The sequence below is a fragment of the Odontesthes bonariensis genome, chromosome 6 (genome assembly GCF_027942865.1).
Source record: "Odontesthes bonariensis isolate fOdoBon6 chromosome 6, fOdoBon6.hap1, whole genome shotgun sequence".
NCBI lineage: Eukaryota > Metazoa > Chordata > Actinopteri > Atheriniformes > Atherinopsidae > Odontesthes > Odontesthes bonariensis.
In genome coordinates this window covers 19051079-19073391 of record NC_134511.1, presented here as the reverse complement: position 1 = coordinate 19073391, position 22313 = coordinate 19051079, and the positions used below count along the sequence as shown (strand labels likewise).

The window sequence follows — 22313 nt, the reverse complement described above, 5'->3', positions numbered from 1 at the left end:
GCTTCAGAGGGCTAGTGGACGGTCCAGGCCCGGGGTCTCCCACCCCACAAACAGCTAAGCTGGGATACCCCGAGTAAACACATGGGTGACTCTTCATACTGAACAGGTGAGCCAGCTGTGAGGGCCTGGGAGTAGGGCCTGGTAGTAGGGCATTGTTGTCCTTTAAGCCAACCCACAAAGGAGCAGTCACAGGTCAAGTGGAGCAAAGATCACCAACTCTGCCTCCAACCTTGAGTGTAGTTCTTTAGTTTAAATCCTGGATTCTTTCGTTTAATATGCTGGATACAATCCTTGGATATATGGTAGTAGGAGATGGATGACAAATAGTCACCCTGTGTCAGTTCTGTAGGTCCAGATGTTTGTTAACAGTGAGAGGACCTCAACTGAGGAGACCCACAGAGCAAGTGGAGCGACAGAAGAAAATCTGAAATTTCCCACAGACACACTTACTCACTGACCCCCATACACAGCACATATAACACAGTCAGTGATCTGTATGGGTGTACTCTGTCATTCCTAAAAGAAGTGTAATTCCAGTCATGTAGCAAGATGAACAACAGTCTGCTTAGCAGGCCCATGTCTGCCACAGGAAGGATGGAGGGGAGACAGGGATGGTGGAGGATCCAGTGAGCAGCTCAGAACCAGTCAACAGTGCTGTCCAGCACAGACCCACCATGGGACTGTTCACTGCATCTTGACATGTTCCAAAAATACAACAACATCTCTCACATACACATTCGGAGACAAATGGACACACACATGCGTACACATGCACACTCACACCAGACGAAAAGCTAACCATTATACATCATGACTTAGTCTTCTTAGCCCCTCTGAAAACAAAAGCATCCATGGTATCCAGGATTTAAGGGATATAATCCAGTGCTGTGTGTGCGCCAGATAGTGTATCCTATAGATGCTGTGTGTATAGGGGGTGGACTGCTGTTGCTTCAGCGTCCCTGGTAGCCAAACGTGCTGCTCTCCCCAAGCTGTACCTAAAGCCTGAGAGGACTGCACTGTGGATGGGAAAGGGAGACTGACAAAACATGGACTGGATTATTAGAGAGGCGCTACAGCTGGGGGCTCCCATTACTGTGTATGCATGCATGGTAATATGTGCTTAGCATACAAATAACACCAAAACACAGAGGTAGTCGATAATATGGTAAGGGTGGCAGAGACTTAGCGTCACAAGCCCATGGGACAGTATCCTTTTCATTTGAAATTGAAAACACGCTTAACAGAAAATGTCACCTTGTCAGATGCCAATTAATATTGATGCCTTGACTAATTTGGGAAAGCACATTCTTTTAATGCCATGAGATCTCATGGGGGGGTGGTTTACTTTAGCAGTAATTCAGATACACAGAGAAAACAGTGGCAAATTAAAATCCAAAGCAGACTCAATTTTTCCACCTGATGTCATATCGGCTAAACACACTATTTGGCATTTACTGAATGCCGACTTGAAAAATTTGGAAAAATACTGTTCGGCCTAGTTTTAGTTTTAATGCTGTAAATACAGCGTTTTCACTTGTCTATTAGATATGGGACTCTTTTTTTTGTGAGAGTAAATAATATAAAGTTTTTAGCTCTCAGTCATGTATGGTTTTTTGTTCCTGCATATTTCAAAGGACCAAAACAATGTGAAATTATATGCACTATGTTTAACTATTTTGTTCCGTTTTGTGTACCATCATGGCCACTACTGATAATTTCTAAACCTGGTTTCTCACCTCACATACACAACAAAGTGCCCCCTCTCTGTTTCATTATCTCTGGCAAATGTCCCTCTCCCTCCTTCCATTAATCCCCTTCTACTCCCATACTTTTTGCTTCTTCCACTGATCATCCTTCCTCTAGCCTAAATCGTCTCTCTTATTTCTTTTTCAGTCTCCCTTTCTCTGTCTCGCTCCCTGATGTGGTGTCGGTGGCTGTGGTGCAACTCTTTCTGAGAGCAACTGCACTGACGTCAATGACATTCTTCTCATGCTTAGTGCGACATCAGACACCGGCGCTCGGAGAGGCCACTCTGCTGCACAGACGCAGGGCTGCAGCCAAACTATGTACCGGAGCAGCTTTGCGGTGAAGTTGGACCGTGAGCGGGAAAAGGTGGGAGAAGATGAGGAGCAGGAGAAGAGGAGAAGGTGGAAAGACACAGACAAGAGGAGAGAATGGACTGGAGAACATGGTACATTTTTACCAAATGTTCAATATTTACTAAAAGACATTTGCTATGTTGAAAAAGTTTAATACGGTGACTACACAAAATGAAAATGAATAAAACGTATTGACTGACCTAAGAGAACTAATGAAAAAGTTTTTTTTAAACAGAGGAAGCTACAGTGTTGAAAGATATCTGTCTTTAGAAAGTCTAATATGTTTCAGTGTAACTGAAAATGTAGGATGTAGATTATTTAAAAAATATTTTCTGCATAGACTGAAATTTGAGGATTGAACCATGTTCGGTCTGTGCTGGTCTCATGTGGAATGATTATAAATAAGCATGCCTTTTTTTTTTAGCTTTAACGAGCATGTAATCCTATGTACAGTAGATCAAAGGTTAGAGAGATATTTGTTAAACTAAATTGTTATATTGAGTCGATGACAGAAAAGAGACAAATCCATTGCCAAAGGGAAAAAAAAGAGCAAGAGCAAGAAGACAAGCAGAGAAAAGATGATGAACCCTAAATAACTTTATATCTCTTTTATTGACGAGTGTCGTACCATTGATATATCTATTAAGTTAATATCAATAATACTCTTCTTAATATTTTCTGCAAGATTAGTTCTTTCAGACTCAGTAAGCCTTTGCATTACAAGTATCAGTCAATACTCTGATGTAATGATGCCCATGACTCACACCTGTCACCACTTTATAGCAGGGGTCGTACGATTGTGTTCTAAACATAGCACAATGTCATCAGGCTCTTGTACATAAGTAGCTTGTGAACCAGGATGGTTACTCTTAAGTGGAATGTCTGTAACAATATTCCTCCAGTGCGAAAGGTGTCTCCTTTTTAAACCTATTTTTTGTGTGTGTTATTCATTTTTGTAGGTGTCAATTAATTTGTATGTTTTTTATGATTTTATGGGTGTCTGTAGTGTGTAACCATGTCATGATCCTTACTCGAAACCACACACAGCTGAATTATTTATCAATCCTGGAGGTTATATGGTTGCTCCTGTTAACAACAGCTAGGTTACAGCCACTGATACTGCTACTGACTGTCAAGGCCAAATCTATTTTAGCCATCCAGTATGGTCTATGATGTGTCCTTTATGATAAAAACTATGCCTGATAAACCAAAACCGATGAATGGATGCAAACGCATACCATCAAATAAAAGCAAACAATACTTTTTTTCTGTGAACCAACTCTTTTGACAAAAGTCCATAATTGTTATTAGCTTTTCCAAAAGTGACAGAATATTCTAAAGCAGCATTTCTTTTGCAAGAAATCAATTCTCTACAAAATATTCTCGCCATATTTGGATTTCGCACACTACTGGATATAATCTCTATTTTCTTTGGCTAATTCCACACCAAGTCTGCGTTTGCAAGCTCTTAATTATCGCAGAGTTAGCAACTTACTATGCTCTAAAATAAACAAAATAATAATTTTATATTTTCGTAATTTTTACCTGTCGTCAAGTTTAAATCATGAGATATATGCTGTTACTACAACCACAAACATGTCTACTGTGGCAACGCTTTACTTCCAGGTATATATGTCATTTACACACAGTACGCATTATATAGGTGTTCTATAATTAATATATGATTCCAAGCATATACAGACATATATGTTTAGGGTGTACTGGTAACACACAAAAGCTTCTTGAAAGCTGACATATTCTATATTATTGCAAATTTATTTAACTATATTTTATCTCATCTTACTTCCCACAAGTTTTAGCTTTTCTACAAATATATATTAATAGAAACTTGAAACTGCTTTTTAATAATATTAATGCACTATGAAGCATTTATCAAATGTTTACATAATGCTTATGATGCTAAGAACATAACAATTTCTACTTTACTGATGGAAAAATCTACTCCTTGTTCAAGCACAGCAAATTGCACACACACACATACTGACACACACAAACAAAGTCAAACATATCAGATACAAGCCACCATGCCCATTCTTGGTGTACATACCTGTGAAGGTAGTCTTGGTGATGGGTGGTGGGTTACACATTGGTGATCTCCTGTCATGGGGGAAATAGACACACACACTGAGACATTTCACTCCAAATCAATACAATCACTTGTTTACTTCAACATCTGTTGATTTAAAAGTCTTAAATAAGTGTATATAAGGAACTGTAGCAGGAAGTAGCAAACAAATGACTGAAAACGTTACAATACTAAATAGTACCAGCAGAGGGCAGACACGGTCAGAACATGGGGGTATGTTGACCTGTTGTAGTCACTTCACTCATTAAACAAACTCATAGAAAGGTTCCAGTGTGTGGGATTCATGGGGCTCTCCCAGCAGAAATAAGATATACAGTTCATAGATATGTTTAATTAGTGTAGAATCAAGAGGAATATAATAACCACTGTTTCCATTAGAGCACAATATTTTTATTTACAGACAGTGCAATTCCTCTTTAGTTAGTCTGGTATGTTGCAATGCCATATTTCAACAAACGCCCAGAATGGACAAACTAACCACTGGCTGTAGGGGACGGGGGACTTCTGATTCTGATTAGCAGCCACAATATTTTCTACTACACGTTTGAACGAGATAAGTGAAACAGGAGATGATCAATTGGCTACAATCTTGAAATTAGCAACTTAATGATACTAAATCATACATAATGTTCCTTTGATTTAAACTTGAATAAGAAGAAAAAAGAAAAGGAAAAGCAGGACACGGCAACTTTGCTAACTTACTTGTTAGATGCTCTGTCTTGTTGTAGATTAGTTAATGCACCAAAGTTGTTTCTTACAGTTCTCAAGCTTGCAAGAACCTGAGAAAGACATGACAGATTAGGACTAAATTATGCACTAATTGTCACATTATGACAATATACAACATTCAGACCATTTAACATGGGCTGCTTACCTGTGCAAAAGGTGTTACAATCATATCGTCACCATGACTGAAAGAAACAACAAGATAGATTAGATATAGACATATTAGATGAAGGTCTGCATATATCATGCTGACATTTGACAACAGAAGAGTGCATTTGTTTAGCAAAGGTCGGAGTTGTTGGAGATTGGACGTGTGAGGCCCATCACATCAGATTCATTTCATTTCGTCCGATGCACTTCATTTTAGTGACATATCTACTTTTAACATGAGATACAATGTGAGACACTACTTCACTATATAAAAAAGTGTCAAAACAGTATCAGTTTTCAGCATTGGAACTTAAGGGATTTATTGAAGGACATGTCTCTATGCATGTGAGGTAGTCTGGCATGTGTCATCCCCAGCATGAACAAAAGCATTCTCACAGCACGGGCCCAGCGAAACACGCAATCCGTCTGCACCTGCGTCAACATCCCTCAACCAGTCACTCTTTCTTCGTGTCTTCCGACCAGCTACCCCTTCCCCTGGCCTGAGCCGTATCCCTTCAGACTAAATACTTCATATCTATTGACGATAAATTTATTTATTATTACCTTTGTTTTTTATGCTGTCACATACATGACTCATTGAGATGGAGTTTAATAGCCTTGCTCAAGGCCACCTGATGGGAAGTTGTTGAGGGAGTGAAAGACAATAATCAGTCAACCTAGCCAAAACAAATGTGAAAAATTTAACCTGAGTCAGAAATGATGATCTCCAAGCAATGTTAATACTCCCAACAGGTTCAGATGACAGCTGGGAGTTAGTGTCAAGGCACATCTTGCCTGCTGCTGACTGGTACAAGAACACAGCTACAATATGTCATTTGCAAATCTTTTGAGCATGTGAACTGACACGCCTGACATTAAAGTTCAAATGACATGAAAGCCTGTCATGTGCTCCTATTCCGAAACAAAAAGTTATTCATAGCTCAGATAATCTTGCTATATATTCTCCTAGCGAAAGAATGGGCCTCATTTTCCGTCTGTTTTTTTTCCAACAAGGAGATTTCCTTTTTAGATGTCAGCTTTCACAAAAGTTTCTGACCATTCACCAGCACTTTATGTGCGATTTGTTCTAAGATAAGAACAATATTTACACAAAGAAGAGAACACATACAGCAGACACATTTGTGTGCCAAGATGCTCGTAAAAAATTCCCTTAGATATTTTACAGACTGTTGGTTTGGGGTTGTGTGCAATCCAAGTGCTGCTTTAACACAGCACTTTTGGAAAGCGAAGGAGTGGACGGATGCTTCAGCACGATCACTTTCTTAGATCTATTTTCCACTTTCAACTGCGAGCAGTCACACTCCATAAAAACAAAACTCCTTTGTGATTGGCAGAACCATTTTGAAAATGTGGTGTACCACTTCTCAGGAAGCAAATATGCTTAGATTTTACAAAGGAGCTGAACCAGGATCTGCTAAACAGAAGGCTCATTTGCATGAATTTGAGAGTAACTGTAGGCATCCATTCCTGCGGCATCATTTATTTGAGATTGTAGATATGCCCGGCCAAAACACTAAAGTCTCCTTCATTTTATTATAATTAGGCATTACTTAATCTTTTTCGGCCCTGCAATCTCATTATGCCATTTTATAAAGATTGTCACTGTTTTTAGCTTTGCTTATAAGGAGCAACTCGGAATTTCGGAGGTTAAGGTATTTGCTGGGGCAGCAAAGTACTTAAAAAGTTTTTTGTTATCACAATATCAACATGCTCAGTGTCAATATCGCAAAAATACATTTTGATGTCAAACAGAACCAGCACAGGTGTATCATTGAGGGCTGCATTCCACTCAGGGGGACTTTGCTTTTGCGTATGTTTTACACCTAACCAGCAAGCCCAGGTACAGGAGTGAAATCCAGACCTTCTTCTACAGCTGAGATTGTTTCTACATCCCGCGTCATATTGTCATCGCAACAGTCAACAAAAGCCATGTTTTGCTAATATTGTGCAGCCTTAGCATTCATCATTATAACAATGCTGGTGCCAAATAATCTTACTGCATGAGAACAAGTAAAAAATCTGGGACAGATGTTTCTTAGCACTTTTCAATATTCAAGATTCAAGATAGTTTTATTTGTCACATACACAATCATACACAGTACAATGTGCAGTGAAATTCTTCCTTGTCCTGCTACCAATTACAAGAGAATTAAAATTAAATATGAAATATGAATAAAAATGAATTAAAAAATAACAACTAAAAGAGAAGGCTGGTAGTTGAGGCTCAGTCTTAGCAAAAAGATGAGGGGTAAGAAAATTAGTTATCTGAGCATTCATTTATCTTTTAATTTATCTGCGTTTTGGAAGCACAGAAAGGCTGTTCTAAATATACCTTTAGGGTAAGTTGTTTTTTTGTTTTTAGTTAATAAAACCTTCTCTGAGAATTTTCTGAAAAGATTCTGGACTTCAGTTTGACTAGAGTCAGTTTATTTAATGTTTAACCAGTTGACTTGAAGTAATGACTTTATTCTAAGGGTGTGTTATTAAGTGAAATTGTTTTCAGCATATCTTAAGATTCTGTAGCACAAAGAGGTAGCAACAAGTGTGGAAAAAGACAGATGTGTTTTCAACATATACTCTGGCCTACTATATGTCACGCCACAGGACTTATGTTTTAGGTTATGTTTTGGTTTTTAGATCATGTCTTAGTTTTACAGTCCATGTTTAGTTTTTAGTTTTGCCATGTTTTAGTTTCCATCACTTACCAGTTCATTAGTTTCACTCACTTCAAATGTGTTTTTCCCCTCAGCTGCACTCACTCTCCAATCACTCTCAGTCCCTATTTAGTTTCCAGTCTCCCCTCTCAGTTGGTCAGATCTTTGCTTGTCTTCCCTACATGTCTACTTACCCATGCTACCTGCGTTTCCCAAGTTAAGTACCTATTTATTCTATGTGTTTTTGTTTGTTTTCCACAGTCACGTTTTCTGAATCCGGCCTTTTGTTTGTACTTTGTTTTTTTTGTTAAATAAACCAAGTTTTCCTTTTTGGCGTCGGCGTCCGCGTCCTACCTTCACCTTCCCCTCACCCTCAACCTGACAGAAAAATCCAACCAACTGAGAGGGGAGACTGGAAACTAAATAGGGACTGAGAGTGATTGGAGAGTGAGTGCAGCTGAGGGGAAAAAACACAGGTGAAGTGAGTGAAACTAATGAACTGGTAAGTGAAGGGAAACTACAACATGGCAAAACTAAACATGGACCGTAAAACATGATCTAAAAACCAAAACATAACCTAAAACATAAGTCCTGTGGCGTGGCACTATGTACTTTTCTGCAGCTTGAAGGTGATGGGAAGTTGCTGCTGTGAAAGAAAAATTATATGCTTATATTAACTGATTAAAAATGCACACACATACCTCATAAAATCCTTATGAAATGTAAAACATAAATTTCACAAAATACCGTGTACACATGAACAATACTTATGTACAAACAATAGTTTGTCACAGACCACCCTGTTCATGCTACTGGACACAGCTAATAATAGAAGTAACCCAACACAATCAGCTGATGGTCATGCACACTTCCCATGAGGTCCAAAGCTGATCCTGAAAACATCCAGCCCAGTGGATAACAGCACAACTGACCGTATTAAGCAAAAATAGGTTGGCATTTGGGTGCATTGTATGAGTGTGTCAGGTGCAATACCAAAGGCCACCGTGCACTCACATGTCACTTGCAATGGAGGAGTTTCGGGACATAGACTTGGGGGAGAGGTCGTAGTCACTGTCAGAGCGGTAGAGGAATGACTCTCTTCGTTGGCTGTGGACAAAATTGGCCTGTAGGATGAGGCCTGAGCCTGGGCTGGCCATCGGGTCCAGGGGACTTCGACCTGATGATGTGCCATTGTCCACATCGAAACTGCATATGGAGAGAGAAAAAAAAGGGAGAAAGATCAGAATCTAAAAATGTACAGTTATTGGGTGTTGTTGGAGGAAATTCCTTGCAAAATTGAAAAATGACAATGTTAATATCCAGTAGGTCAGAGAAGACAAAGCAGAAGAGAGATGAAGTGATCATGTTTCCTCAGATGTTTCCTGTGATGACTCCATGCTCATGAGCTGTTAAAATTCAAAGAAAAGTAACATGCCAACATGCCAACTCACTGCTGTCAAATTGCTCATCAGTTTGATCAATTAATATCCACTAATCATAATCAGCCACTCACTTATTATCTGGATAATTATTATTAGTGGAAAACTTGCAAATAAAAAGAAGTAAATAAAAACATGAACCAATGCAGGGATTTCTAAAGTAATCTATATACAACCGCAAGCAATATGATTTATGATTTATTCAGTCTCTATCACAAGGAATACCTCTGCTCTAGAAATGCTACTGACTCACAGCTGAGTAGCATTTCTAAACCAGTGACACCAATTCCCAACGGGATGTCATGATGAGCTCCTTAGTCTCTGAGGTGATTGTTCACCCTGATGATGACTAATGCATGTCTCAAGGGATTTCTGTCTCATTGTCAGGGCTAACACGCAATCCCATAATCCGGTCTGGTGTGAATGCTAAGGTCAGCGAGGGATTCCCCTCAGCATGATGCATAGCACACACCTGATGACGTCCCCTTTTTCATTATCCTCACTATCCCCTCTATGGAAACAGCGACACGTTTAATCCAATATTGTCTATGCTGTAACCAGAATGGGACACTCTGCTCATGTTATTGTTTTCTCGCGGCTTTGTTTGCGCCTTCATGTGTACGAAGAGGAGCAGGAGATGTCCAGGAATAGAGTGAACAATGTGAGTTTACTCATACGCTTGCATGAGCACTGTACAAATCAATTCAAATCAGGAAAAAACAAAGCAGGCTGGATTTGTTCATATGTTGAAAACAACGAATACCAATTACAAACCACCTGGGAATATTTTTCAATAATATTTTTGAAGAAGTGTCGCTTTCATTCAATGAAACAAACAGGACAGAAAAGCAGGGAGAGACTGGAGAAGATGAGTTACTCTACAACAGTTCATTGTTTCTTCAGTCATTAGCCTCATCAGTCTGATTTATTCCGTTTGAAAAAAAAACCAACTAACCTACTCTCTCAAGAACAGGTTCCTGAAAAAGCAGATTTGATTAAAATGTATATCTATAATGTCTAGTGCAATCCTCACATCAGAAGCACACTGTTTTCTCAGCCAGCCAGATTTATACACAGGACATGCCAAGCATATTTTCACAACAATTAAACTGTTAAATGCTGTGCTATCTGTCTGTGATCAACAGCAGCTACATGAAAGTGAGATTTAGCTGTGGAAAGGGATAGCCTGGCTGTCTGCCTGGGAAAAGGGCAACTGCATTGCCCTCATCCTCTTCCCTAACTAGCTCTTAGATATACACACACACAAACACACAGAAGTAACGTGACTGAAATGACTCCTGCAACTTTTCTCCAAAGTTGCACTTGTATAATCTTTCACACATCACCCCATTCTTTGTCCTAGAATCCCTTCACTCTGGCTTACTATCTTTAGTCCCAGATTGGAGGCACATCAGTCAGTTTTATCTTCAATCATACATTCATAGATAACCCCAATCCACACCCTCTTATCACACCAAATAATCTGTCTGTTGTCTGTGCTGCAGGTGTCACAGCACGGACTCACAGAAGTGACTGAGAAATTGTAATTCCTCCCACAGGTTAGTCCATTCTCCAGCTGCTCTGTGTGATACGGGAGCATGGGTGTGGGCATCCTGTGAGCGAACGAGACAAAGAAGACAAATGGAGACAGTGGAAGTGTCGAAACACAACACCCAGCATATGTTTAACAACTGATACATGATCACACTTATTCTGACGTCACAGCCTACGCCGAGCCTCACCTAAACCTCTGCCACGTAATTTCACTACTGTGTGTGTGTGCAGCTTCATTCCACAAACACGCCCTCCTTTGGAAATGACAAATGATCTCTGTAGCAAGGCTACCATGGAATTGCACCAGCACTGTAGGAATATCTGGGCTTTTTTCCAGCTCTGCCCCAAAACAGTAATGATTCATAAATGAGCAGAGGTAACAGATGAAAACTAAACGTCAACACCACAATGACTATGTTATGAGTATGAACAACAAAGCTCGAGTGCAAGTCATAAGAGAGTTCCTGTTGAAATGGGTGAGTAAATCCTGCATTCCTTTAAAGCCAAGACCATGGGAAATTGCAGTTTACCAAAAAACTTGTGATCAGCACTGGGATATAATTGGCAGGAAATAAATATTTGATCTGCAAACACTGGAACGATGACAGAAAAGTCTCTGATCGTGCTCCAAATACCCCATCTGCTGAACTTCAGATGGGTAACACACAAATCTAAACCTATTTTAGTTGAATCTATATATTCATCTTGAATACATTTAGCAACAAGTTTATTCACACATGCAAATCTAAATGAAGAAATATGACAATGGTTTGTAGAGAAACTTTCCCACAGGAGTTTCATGCTTAAGTTTGGTTGGAAAAAAAGGGGGATTTTGTCTAGAACATATTTTAAATTGCCTGTAACTCAGTACAGAATGACCTTAAGGGCAATGCCTTAAGGGCACTGAGACAGATGAATAGCGGCTTCCGTGACTTTAAAGTGTTGGACGCAGCTGGATCACATACATACCCACAGAGACAATAGTAAAGCCAAGGGGTGGCCATCGTGGCCATGGCCACCACCTACTTAAGCCTGGTCACCCTCCCCACACAACCAGCAGAGATACCCTTTTAGAAGGCTACTCATGTATTCCTAAAACTGTAGCTGTATCTAAAAACTCCTATTTTATCAGTCAGAGTTTATTTGCACAACACTTTTTGTGCAAACTGAATGTAGCATAACATTCTTTACAGAATGTGAAAGCAAAAAAAAACAGTCAAATTAACAAAACCCTTCTCCACCTCCAACCCACCTATAAGCCCAAAACATTCATGGACTGTGTTCTGAATTTTAGTTTGATGGAGTCATTGAAAAAAAAATTGTTAAATTATTCAGTTGACGAGCTACTTCATAGATAAGGTGGACAGAAAAAAACAGAAAGTAAAACAATGAAATGAAAATAAATGAGTGAATACATAGAATTCAGGTAGAGACAAAAAGTAGGCTCCAGAATTAAGATAAATACATGTACTAAGAGGTTAAAGCAGCTAAAATTATTGGATGAACAGAGGAATAAGACTGGGCTGGGCAAAGTATATTTGTGGTTATTTGATGTACTCTAAATGTAGAATTCCCATGACTTTCATCAACAGTTTGGGAGTTTTAACATCAGAAACGACTCCTGTTCAGTTATGCCTGCATAAATGAACAAGAATGACCCGATGGTCTCAGCCTGGCCGCAGCTACAAAACTTTTCCGGGCCTGCCACTGAAGGACACTGCACAGCTCCTCTATCCTGTCTCTTTCTTTCTGTCTCCATCTCTTTTATCATCCATCTATCTTTTTATGTCTATATTCTCTCTCTAACAAATAAGATATGACATAGTTCTCTGATTCATTTTCAGCCTTGGGCCACTTGAGCAGTTTCAAACATCATAGAAGTTGACGTGACAGAGCTGTTAGAAAGAGGTCACATCGATGTGTCTTTGATAAATAATCAGCGCGGAGCTGAGGAACACGGAGCTCTACTTTCAAACATCGATGTCTGAAGCCAGAATACAAACGCAATGTTTTTTGTCTCTTTCAAACATGCAGGCGATAGCACAAGAGTGCAGTTTACTTAAACTGTAGCTCAAAGTGAGATAAAACTTAGGCTATATAGTATAGAGTCATAGTTGTGTTTAGAAAGCGAGGATTAATGAGCATCAGGACACAGCTGTATGCTGAAAGAGACAGAGGGAGGACAACACTCGATTTATTTAAAAAAGCTGTGAGGACACCGGGGGAGGGGGGGCAGGCAGCAGAGGAAGGACAAGAAGAGATATGTCAGAGCTGTATGACTGTGAGCAAGAGTGTGTGTATGAACATTTGTTTGTAGGTATTAACAAGGATTATCAGGAAATTAAGTTAAAGAATTCCAGAAGTATGTGGCCGTGTTTTAAATCCAAAACAGCAATACGTGACTTAAGAAAGGAGCTAGAGGTAACAATAAGAATGATGTTAATTCATAACTTTAGTTGAAATGTAACTATGTTGTTGGGTTGTTAGAAGGACTTGTGTCTGCTCGGATTGTTTTCTACCTGGGCAAAGTTCTAGTCCACTCATGCAAATTCTTGTCTTAAGGTAACATTAAAGCAGCCATGTTTTACTTTAATGTGTGTAAAATTTTAACCCTTTGAATAAGAATAATATTGAATAGTTTTACAGATGAAAAAATTGTAAAAAAAATAAATAAATACATTGTAAATCCCTTTTACTATGGTGTTTAAAAAAAAAATATTTTGGCATTTGAGTTTGACAGTTTGGTAAACTGAAATCTGGGCCCCATTTTGGAATAGGCATCAAAGAAATATCAAGCAACACCCAGATCTAGATTTACATCTTTAGATCGACAACGTTTTACAAAATTATGTCACTTTACTATTGTAGCCTTTTTTGTTAGAAAATAAAAAAACGAGTTGTTACAACAGTAACATATAAGTCCTAGATTTATTTTGGTGTTGGGAGTATTCCATTAAGGGCTGCGTGGTGGTTAGCACCATCACAGCAAGTGGGTTCCTGGTTCGAATCTGTGTACGTGGGTTTTCTCTGGGTCCTCCGGCTTCTTCCTACCGTCCAAAAACATGAATGTTAGATTAATTGGTGTCTCTAAATTGACCCTACAGTGTGAGCACTGGTTGTTTGTCTCATCTGTGTAGCCCTGTGATGGATTGGCAGCCTGTCCAGGGTGTAAGGTGCCAAAGTCTCATACATACAAAATCCCTCACAATGCCCAGCTAGCTTGGCTTTAAAATAAAACTCATTGTGAAAGTGGTATTTTTCATGGTCTACAATACTTGCACATCTGGTGAACATATTTTCATACAGCAAAGTGTCAGTCAAAATATGTGTGTGACGATGTGGCCATCATATTTTTCTTTGCCTATCAGCACAAAGACAGTGAATCTAATGTTGCAGCACTTTTAGGCAGAGTAGTTCAGTTCCATTTTCTTTTATACTTGCGATACCAATCCAAAATGTTGCTGCACAACGCAACACATTATTGCCCATAATCCGCAACCCCTCAGCACTTTCCTCATTATCTTTCATGAAAGACTGTCTGCGGACAAAACAGCAGCAATCTTTCGATGACATTACACATGTGATAGACGGAGGAAGAAATTGTGACGAAGACAGCACCCACAGGGCAGTCAGGACAAGCAGATAAGTGACTGACTACTTGCTGATAACTGCAACACTTTTTCCTCTATCGGCCCTGCACTCATACACACCCCTAACAAGTCACACAAACACAGGAGTGGAAGAACCCCTCCGAATACAAACATATACCAAGTAAAATTAACACCCACCAGGCAGGGAAAGCCAAATGTGTCTTTGCCGTGTAAATCAACAACGGATCGTATGCCCCACTGGCTTGTGAATTTTAGAGATAATTAAATTTGATGGTGTTTATTTGAGAGCATTTTCTAATTAACATAGAGGCTTTTACTATGCAAAGGTCACCCTACAGAGCCCCTACTGAGCATTTAAGTAACAGTATATTGCAAAGTTTTGTTGGTCAGATTTTCTCCTCAGGGTTCCTCTCTGGGGTTTTTCTTCTTTCCTCCCGGCCCTGTCAGGTATAAGTAAACATAATCATTTAGTTTAGTCCTGAAACTCCGTTGGCACCTGCTGTCGCTGCACTATGACTGTGACTGGTGTGCAGTTGGTGAGAGTGAGTTGTATGGCTTTGTTTTTGCTGGCATTCATAGTGACTGTAGGATTGTTTAGGTGAGTTTGTCTGCTGAATCTGCTAGTGTCTTGTCCTGCCTTCAAAGTCACACAATACCCACTTTTCCATTCTTTATCACCCCCAGATTTGAAACTGTTGAGAAAATGTGGTTCAGAGACTGAAAAGATTTTTCTAAACATCCATTCTTTTTCCTTCCCATATACTTGTCTGTCACCTCTCAAAAACTCAAGCTGTGTTTACGCAGCTAATACTTTGATGGATACCAAAAAGTCTGCGGACACAAACATGCATTTGCACGGTTGGTTCTGTTTGCATTTGTTCAGGCCGGGGGGGGCACATCTTAGACCAGAATTACGTCACTGTCTTATACAGCTACGTAGACACAGACGTACATGGGGAGTTGTGCACTCAAATACACACAAGCCAACAAGCATATATTCAAGCATATGCGCACATAATTTGTCACAACCACACACAAAGATAATTGTATGTTTATTGTGATTACAAGTACGGCTGATCTCAGATAAACAACTGATTAATCAATTCAGATATCTTAAGTGACAGTAATCATCAGAAATTTACTGCAGATCTTCCGAGTACTGTGAAACTCATCATGAAAGACAAAGCAATGGTATGATTTAGTGAAAGAAGGCATCATAAAACAGAAAATAACAGCAGAAAGGAGGGCAGAACAGATGGAGGAGGCGGTATGCCTTGCCCAGCTGAGTACTGCTTTTGGTAGCCATTCAAAAATATGGCTCATACAAATCTTACACTGCTAGATTCTTAGCTTTTAATGAAAAGAAAAGGAACATTCTAAACTAAATTCTGTTTCATGCAAGGGCGCATGCTGGGTTTTTACACGTTCCCCATCTCAGGTACAGTAATGTCTGACACCTGCTCTGCTCAGAGACACTACGACTGTGAACGAACGAATTGCTATGTCCTCATTTCACACAAGCGTCATTTCCTGCTGGAGAGATTATACAGTTCATTAATAAGCCGACATGAGAACACTGCGGGGAGGTCTAAAAGAGTTCAAACACATGCCGTTGGGCAGCCTCCCACTACTTCATGGACCCTGCATATTTGACCAGGATCGTTCTAACTTATTTACACCTCTACCTCGACAATGGGGAAATCTATTAATATCAAGCTCCAATGTTTAAATTACAGGGTCATTTCTTACAAAGAAGTGAAAGCTTACAGGCAAGGACATGCTGAAACAGGAGGAGGAAGCATACAACAGGGAAAGGGCAGGGCAAGTTGTGCCTCTGGCAATGCATTCTGCATCCTGAATTCAACTGCATCCATTTACACACAGGAGAATATATGGGGCGAGAGAACGCATTCCTCAGTAAGTGATGCCTTTGCTGCTCTCTCAACTTTGAGTTTCACCTGTTGAGATGATAGTGAGTAAACATGTAATGATGTGGGATGTAACATACAGTAACTAAGGAGAAAGGAAATCTAATCTTGCCCAGGACACTCTTTGAATCTCTAGAGCTCAATTTCCTAGTTAAATAGAGGTTAAATCCTTTATGACATCATTGTACTTAGGTCAGTGACCCACTGATTTTGACTGGAGCGGACTAATGACATACATTAGGATGGCAGCTGGAAGATGGACAGTCACAGAGCACATCCCCCCAGCTGTGACAAACAACAAAACAACAAAAAGGAAACACTTGAAGGAGTGCCCTTGAGACAGAGGAAAAGTACTTTAAAAAGAAGCAAAAAGGCAGATTGAGATTCACACGTGATTAAAAAGGAAATTTGTAGTCAAAACAAAGTTTCTTGGCTATTTACCATATTCCCTCCGCGTTCCTCAATGAGCTGGTTGAGCGTGACCGTGGCTTAAGAATGATACTCATGGTCTGACTGTTTGTCTGACATGCACAAGTACAACATATGTACAGTCCACACACACATGTGAGCACAGACACACCCTCCGGGCCACCTGGAACCCACTCGCCGGTGTCCGCTCTGATCAGACAGTAGTCTTCACTGGTCTGAGGTGATCCGATGGGAATGTCTTTCCACCAGTCCAGAGATGGTCTTTTGTGCCAATCGAGCCCAAACTGTCTTTCTCCACGGTATTCCAGTGTGTTGCTTCTCTTGCAGCTCAGATCGTTTGACAGTAGGTGGTTTGTAACCCCGCTCTCCCTCTCACTCACTTGCACTTATCTTTCATGCCAGAGCAGCATGTGATCTTCCTCTTTCCTAATCCAAGCATGCACTCACACCGCTCCCCTTCTCACTCCGCTTCTCTCCTTCAAATCTGTTTCTTCTTTTTTTCACTGACTAGTGGAAAAAAGATCTTCATTTTATGCCCTCCCCCTTTCCTCTGTCTATCTTGTTTTGTCTTTCTAAGACACTGACCCTGTCTCTGAGAAACAGTACATGACTCGCGTTCTGTCTCAATGTTTCCCTGAACTGCTGCTCAAGTATGCCAGTGTGGGAGGAGTTGTTTTGGTAGTAGTAATTCTATAAAGGGCGGGACTTCTATCCTCCAGCAATCCTGAGAATTGTCTCATATGTCAGTCACTCGGCAGCCACAGTAACCTAAAACCAACAGCTTAGCATTCCAATGGTGTGGAGAGACTGTGCAAATATAGCATTTGCAGAGTTTAATCATGTAAATCCAAAAAGCAAGCCAACAGGTTCTGTGGCCAATAACTATCTGGTGTGTCCTAGTTGTGTTGAACTGACTTTGCCCTGAATCTGACAAGACTGAATTAAAGTTGTGCACAATCTTTTAGGGGTCCATATAAGCCTTAATAGTCATCAGGCTGACAATAGTTTCACAGACTAAAAAGTGGTTGAACCTGTTTGTTTTTAAACACAAATAAAATTTACTTTTGATACACTTTTGAAAATTGTATTCAGATTTTATTCATTATGTGATATTGAGCTGACATACTTTCAAACTGTTCATTTATTTGAATTCAGTATTTAATTTCTTCCTTGGTATTAATGACAACAAAACAATCTTTATCAACCAAAGCATTAATATTACATCAGTGTTGGTATCGGCCCAGAATTTCCCAATCGGCGCATCCCTACGGGAAGTATAAGCCAAATTGAGAGCAAAATATTTTGGATTAAATTGAATATACTTGAAGCTAAAACTAGAAACTGTAAAGTGTAGCATGCTACTTTAAAAAAGTTTCATAATATTTAACTATGTATCGACAGTCTAAAAGAGAGTAACCTATAAAACTACTAATCATCATTGTAAGGCCCCATTTCTTAATGCCTAAATTGATAAATATGATATTTTCCCAGGTTTTAGAGGGTACTCTGTATTGGATTCTATTTAGTTTATTGTGTATATTTGTTTAATTTGTGCTTTGAATAAAAAAGTTAGCAATTAAATATTTCTGTAAAGTGCACAACAGATCAAATGATAACAAAAGCTAAGCCTCTCAAAAAGAAAAAAAGTTTGGCACAGTATTCATGCCCCCTTGTGCCCTACATTTGGGCTTGCTGCACAGAGCCTTAAACAGAGGTATTATTGTGGGCCAAAGAGTTAACATTAGCTCTCAACCAGGCAGGGAGGTACGTGAGCTGTCTGTTCTGTCAGTCGCTGTGTAAGCCATTTGTATAGGCTGTGGTTGAGGATCAACAAGAAAAACTGACACAAGTTCATCAATAATATCAAGTAAGCAAGAAAAACACATATAATGCATATTTTATGCATATAAAATATTCAAATTATATGCATGGGCAGTTGCAAAGATATTCAATTAAAGTTTGTCTTTTAAAAAAAAACAGATGTTGAAGTTAATTCTTTACGACGCGGTCAATTGGGAATCAAGGAACTTGTGCATAATAACTACACACATACCGGCCTGATTTACTATATAGCTGTCAGTTTAAAATAACAAAACAGAACAAGACTGAACTCTAATGAAAGACACTTTGGATGCTTTTTACTCTATCCGACATATCTTGCACACCCTCTGAATTCATACTGGCAGTGTGGATGGTGCCATACTTGAACATACGTTACGCAGTCATGGTCTTATAAACTGGCAGCCTCTTCTCCATGCTGAAACCCTATCAATCCTAAATGAAAACACAGCAGATCATATGATGACAAGACAACTGTAAATATTGTCCAACTCCTGTCACCTTACCACATTCAACAACTTGTATAAAAACTTCCAAGTCCTTCACAGACTTGCTCTCCTTTCCATTAAACTGATGATGTGACGTGAGTGAGCACCCTTGTGCTTTATCTTATGAAACTAACTTAGACAAATCACTAAACACACGTCTAAACTCTCTGTAGTCGTAAAACAGATGTCCTCATCAACTTAATAACACATGTTTACACATAATGGGTATTTATGTATAAGCTACAATACTACCATACTCAGGAAGCAGAAGAGTAAGACAAAAGCAGTGAAAAAGAACATCTAAAAAGAAAATATAACAATCTTACTTCATCGCATTAGCAATGAGTATCTCTCTCTTTATACCAGGAATGATCCACAGCCTTAACATACATTTTTTTTTTTTTTAAATACAAATTTATGTGGGTCTTTTGTTTTTTACAGTATTCTATGGATGGAAATAATAGAACTGTAGTATATGAACTATTTAGTAAAATGTCATTTTACTTTACCGTCTACAAAACTTCTATAACAGCATAAGCTGCATTAACGTTTAGGGCAACTCGTATTAGTTAAATTACGAGCTAAATGTACCATGTCACTGGTGTCAAATACCGTTAGCACCACTTAATAAGCAAGAGTTTATGAGAGCATATAACACATTAAAGGCCTCTTGTGGGTTAGTCTGTGGAGGTCAGAGAGACATCAGTGCCACCTAGTGTTATTAATTCTTGTCACAGAACCAGTGGTTTAAAGAACACAATAGCTTTCAAGATTATTGATTCAGTTCTTTTTCTTTTTTTTTTTCTTCAAAGGTCATTCTCTGTGAACCAGGTTCAGAATCAATGCAGACAAACACATCCATTAAATGGTGATATAAATTGCACTTAACCGGGGAGCAGGGACTGGAGCACAGATGGCTGGTCCTCAGTATTGACAAGGCTCCGTCCATATCTATATGTACAGTATGCAACTGCCACCAGCCATTACTCCTGCATCTAAACACTGAATAGGCAGACATACACATAACTTAAATGATTATTTATGGACACACTCTCAGATATACAAGAAAGAACATCAATGACCGCACTTACTGAGGCTGTGGAATACATGTTAGTCAGATAAATGCAGAAGGAAAATGGGCCTAACAAGGTCTTAAAATTTCTGTGTGAGCTTTAATGGGCAGAGAGTGCTCTGATGATTAGCTTGCCCTCTGGTCATTAGTGAACCCACCTGACCCCCTCTAGTCCTCTATGCTTTAGATGTTTACTTGATAGAACTTGCATATCTGTCATTTACCTTGCTCTCAGGCCTGTTTTCTGAAAAGACTGGAAAATAGCTTTTTTCCATGTAACACAAAGAGACACAAACATGCACATACACACAATTACACGTACTTCAGGCCACCACTATGGGTTTATCAGAGCAAACAGTAGAACTACAGAGCGCTAACAATAAGAGCAGCCACCAAGCAACGGCCGTTTACACAACACTCGGCTGTGAGGGCAGCTCCAGTTCTGCGTTGTCTGGGTGGAACTATTTATCAGCTTATGTTCTGATAAGAAAGAACAAACACGCTGTGTGTGCATTCATACAACTCATACAAATACCTAAATCCAAACACATGTTCATTACCATGTCCAAGAGTACACACACAAAGCAATAGGAGACATTTGTCTTAAGTTTTACACTTCTCAATTTCAAATTTACATCATCTGAACTTGCCACTTGCAAAAAAAAAAAAAAAGAGCTGGATGCCGACTATATGTAAAGAACAAGCTATTTAGTGAATGCACATGTCAACAATAAAAATCAAACATTAGGTTTACGTCTATTTACTGACACACTCTCCCAAAAACTGTTTCAGAGAAGCGCCTACCCTCTCCTTCCACGAGGTTTGATGTCGATGGGCTTGTTCGTAGCATAGGGTGAGCCATTGGAGCAGGCGTGGCGATAGCGGGCTATCTTTTCCAAAGATAGATAATCTGAGTTCACCGGTAAACTCATTGTTGATGAACAGTACTACACATGCACTTGTGTCTAGACAAATGCACAGAGAAAGAGGGAGAAAGGAGGATGCGACAAGGCTGATAAAGCTACCTCAGTAGAGAGGAGGGAGCTGTGTGTGAGGAGAAGAGAGGGGTCAGGATGGGTGTGACTTATAAAGAGAAAAAGATGGAAAAATATAGAGAGTGATGGGGAGAGAGGAAGATATGCAGATGAGAGAGGAGCAAAGTGCACAGGTAGAGCAAACTAATTTAGCTTTTCTCTCACACGACCAACTATAGTCAGTATTGACAGCTGTAACAGTCACTAGTAGTGATGTAGTTACACTGTAGACCTCCTGCAAAGTCAGATAATCTGGCCACAAATTCAATGGCTATTAACTTTATGTCATGCTTTTTAATGGATTAGTGCATGAGTATGATACAGGAAAAAAACAAAACTTATGACAGTAGCAGTATGATGGCTATCAAAAGTACAGATTAAAACATAAATGCATCAGTGTTAACATAGTTGCTTACACTGCAGGTACTGATGGTATGTATCTGATATCGCCTCTATCTGTGTGCAAACCGGCAATATAAATATACAAATAATCGTCCAGCATAAACTAAATTCTTTGGAATTAACGCTCTGTTTTCAGGTATCTGTTTTTCTAATGGTATCAAGACTCTTATCAAGAGCTATCATTGTCAAATGTTAAGGGAAGCACAAAGCATACTGAATCGTATGAATTATGAACATTAATACAAAAAGAAGTAGTCGTGGTAATTGTATGGTTATAGTAGTTGTATGAAATAGCAGAGCAGTTTTCAAATATTTTACATGTCAAACAAACTGCTCATTAGCACAATGTTATTGGTGAGAAAAAGATTTTTTAAAAAACGACTGGACAGACAAAGTGTACACTATTAACCACTTTTATGGTTTGATCATTCATGTCAGATCCTGATAAATCCAAGAACAAGCCAACCACTTTTTGTCTGACAGAGACATTTAATATTATTGAATGAAATAGCCCGAAACAACAAGTCCCATCTCAGTCTTCTATCTGGTAAATACATTTTTTTTTTTAAAGAAAAAACCCACTAGGGGGCAGCAGAGTCCAAAACAAACACAGAGCTCATACGTCTTTGTGACAGCAAACCTAATGTGTTGGCTCACAAAGATATGTGAGAATATTCAAAATGAAACACTGATTTGAAGTACATTTTTAAGTTGGTTTTAGATTAGTTTAAACAGCTATCACTGAAAAAAAACGTGTCAT

The 22313-nt window shown here is 39.2% G+C and overlaps 1 protein-coding gene across 5 annotated transcripts in view; it reads right to left on the bottom strand.

The window, feature by feature from the left end:
• The window catches only part of pde4d (phosphodiesterase 4D, cAMP-specific), a 213732-nt gene that overhangs the window by 20209 nt on the left and 171210 nt on the right, over positions 1 to 22313 (bottom strand). For 4 of the 5 annotated variants that reach the window (XM_075467762.1, XM_075467761.1, XM_075467763.1 and 1 more), the window contains 4 exons: positions 8772 to 8963; positions 5081 to 5117; positions 4909 to 4985; positions 4168 to 4217 (listed from right to left, as the gene is read on the bottom strand). In XM_075467762.1, the coding sequence (XP_075323877.1) occupies positions 4168 to 4217; positions 4909 to 4985; positions 5081 to 5117; positions 8772 to 8963 (356 nt within the window). Of the gene's footprint in view, positions 1 to 4167; positions 4218 to 4908; positions 4986 to 5080; positions 5118 to 8771; positions 8964 to 16730; positions 17384 to 22313 lie in introns of those variants that run through there. The other variant, XM_075467765.1, reaches the window with a different exon arrangement.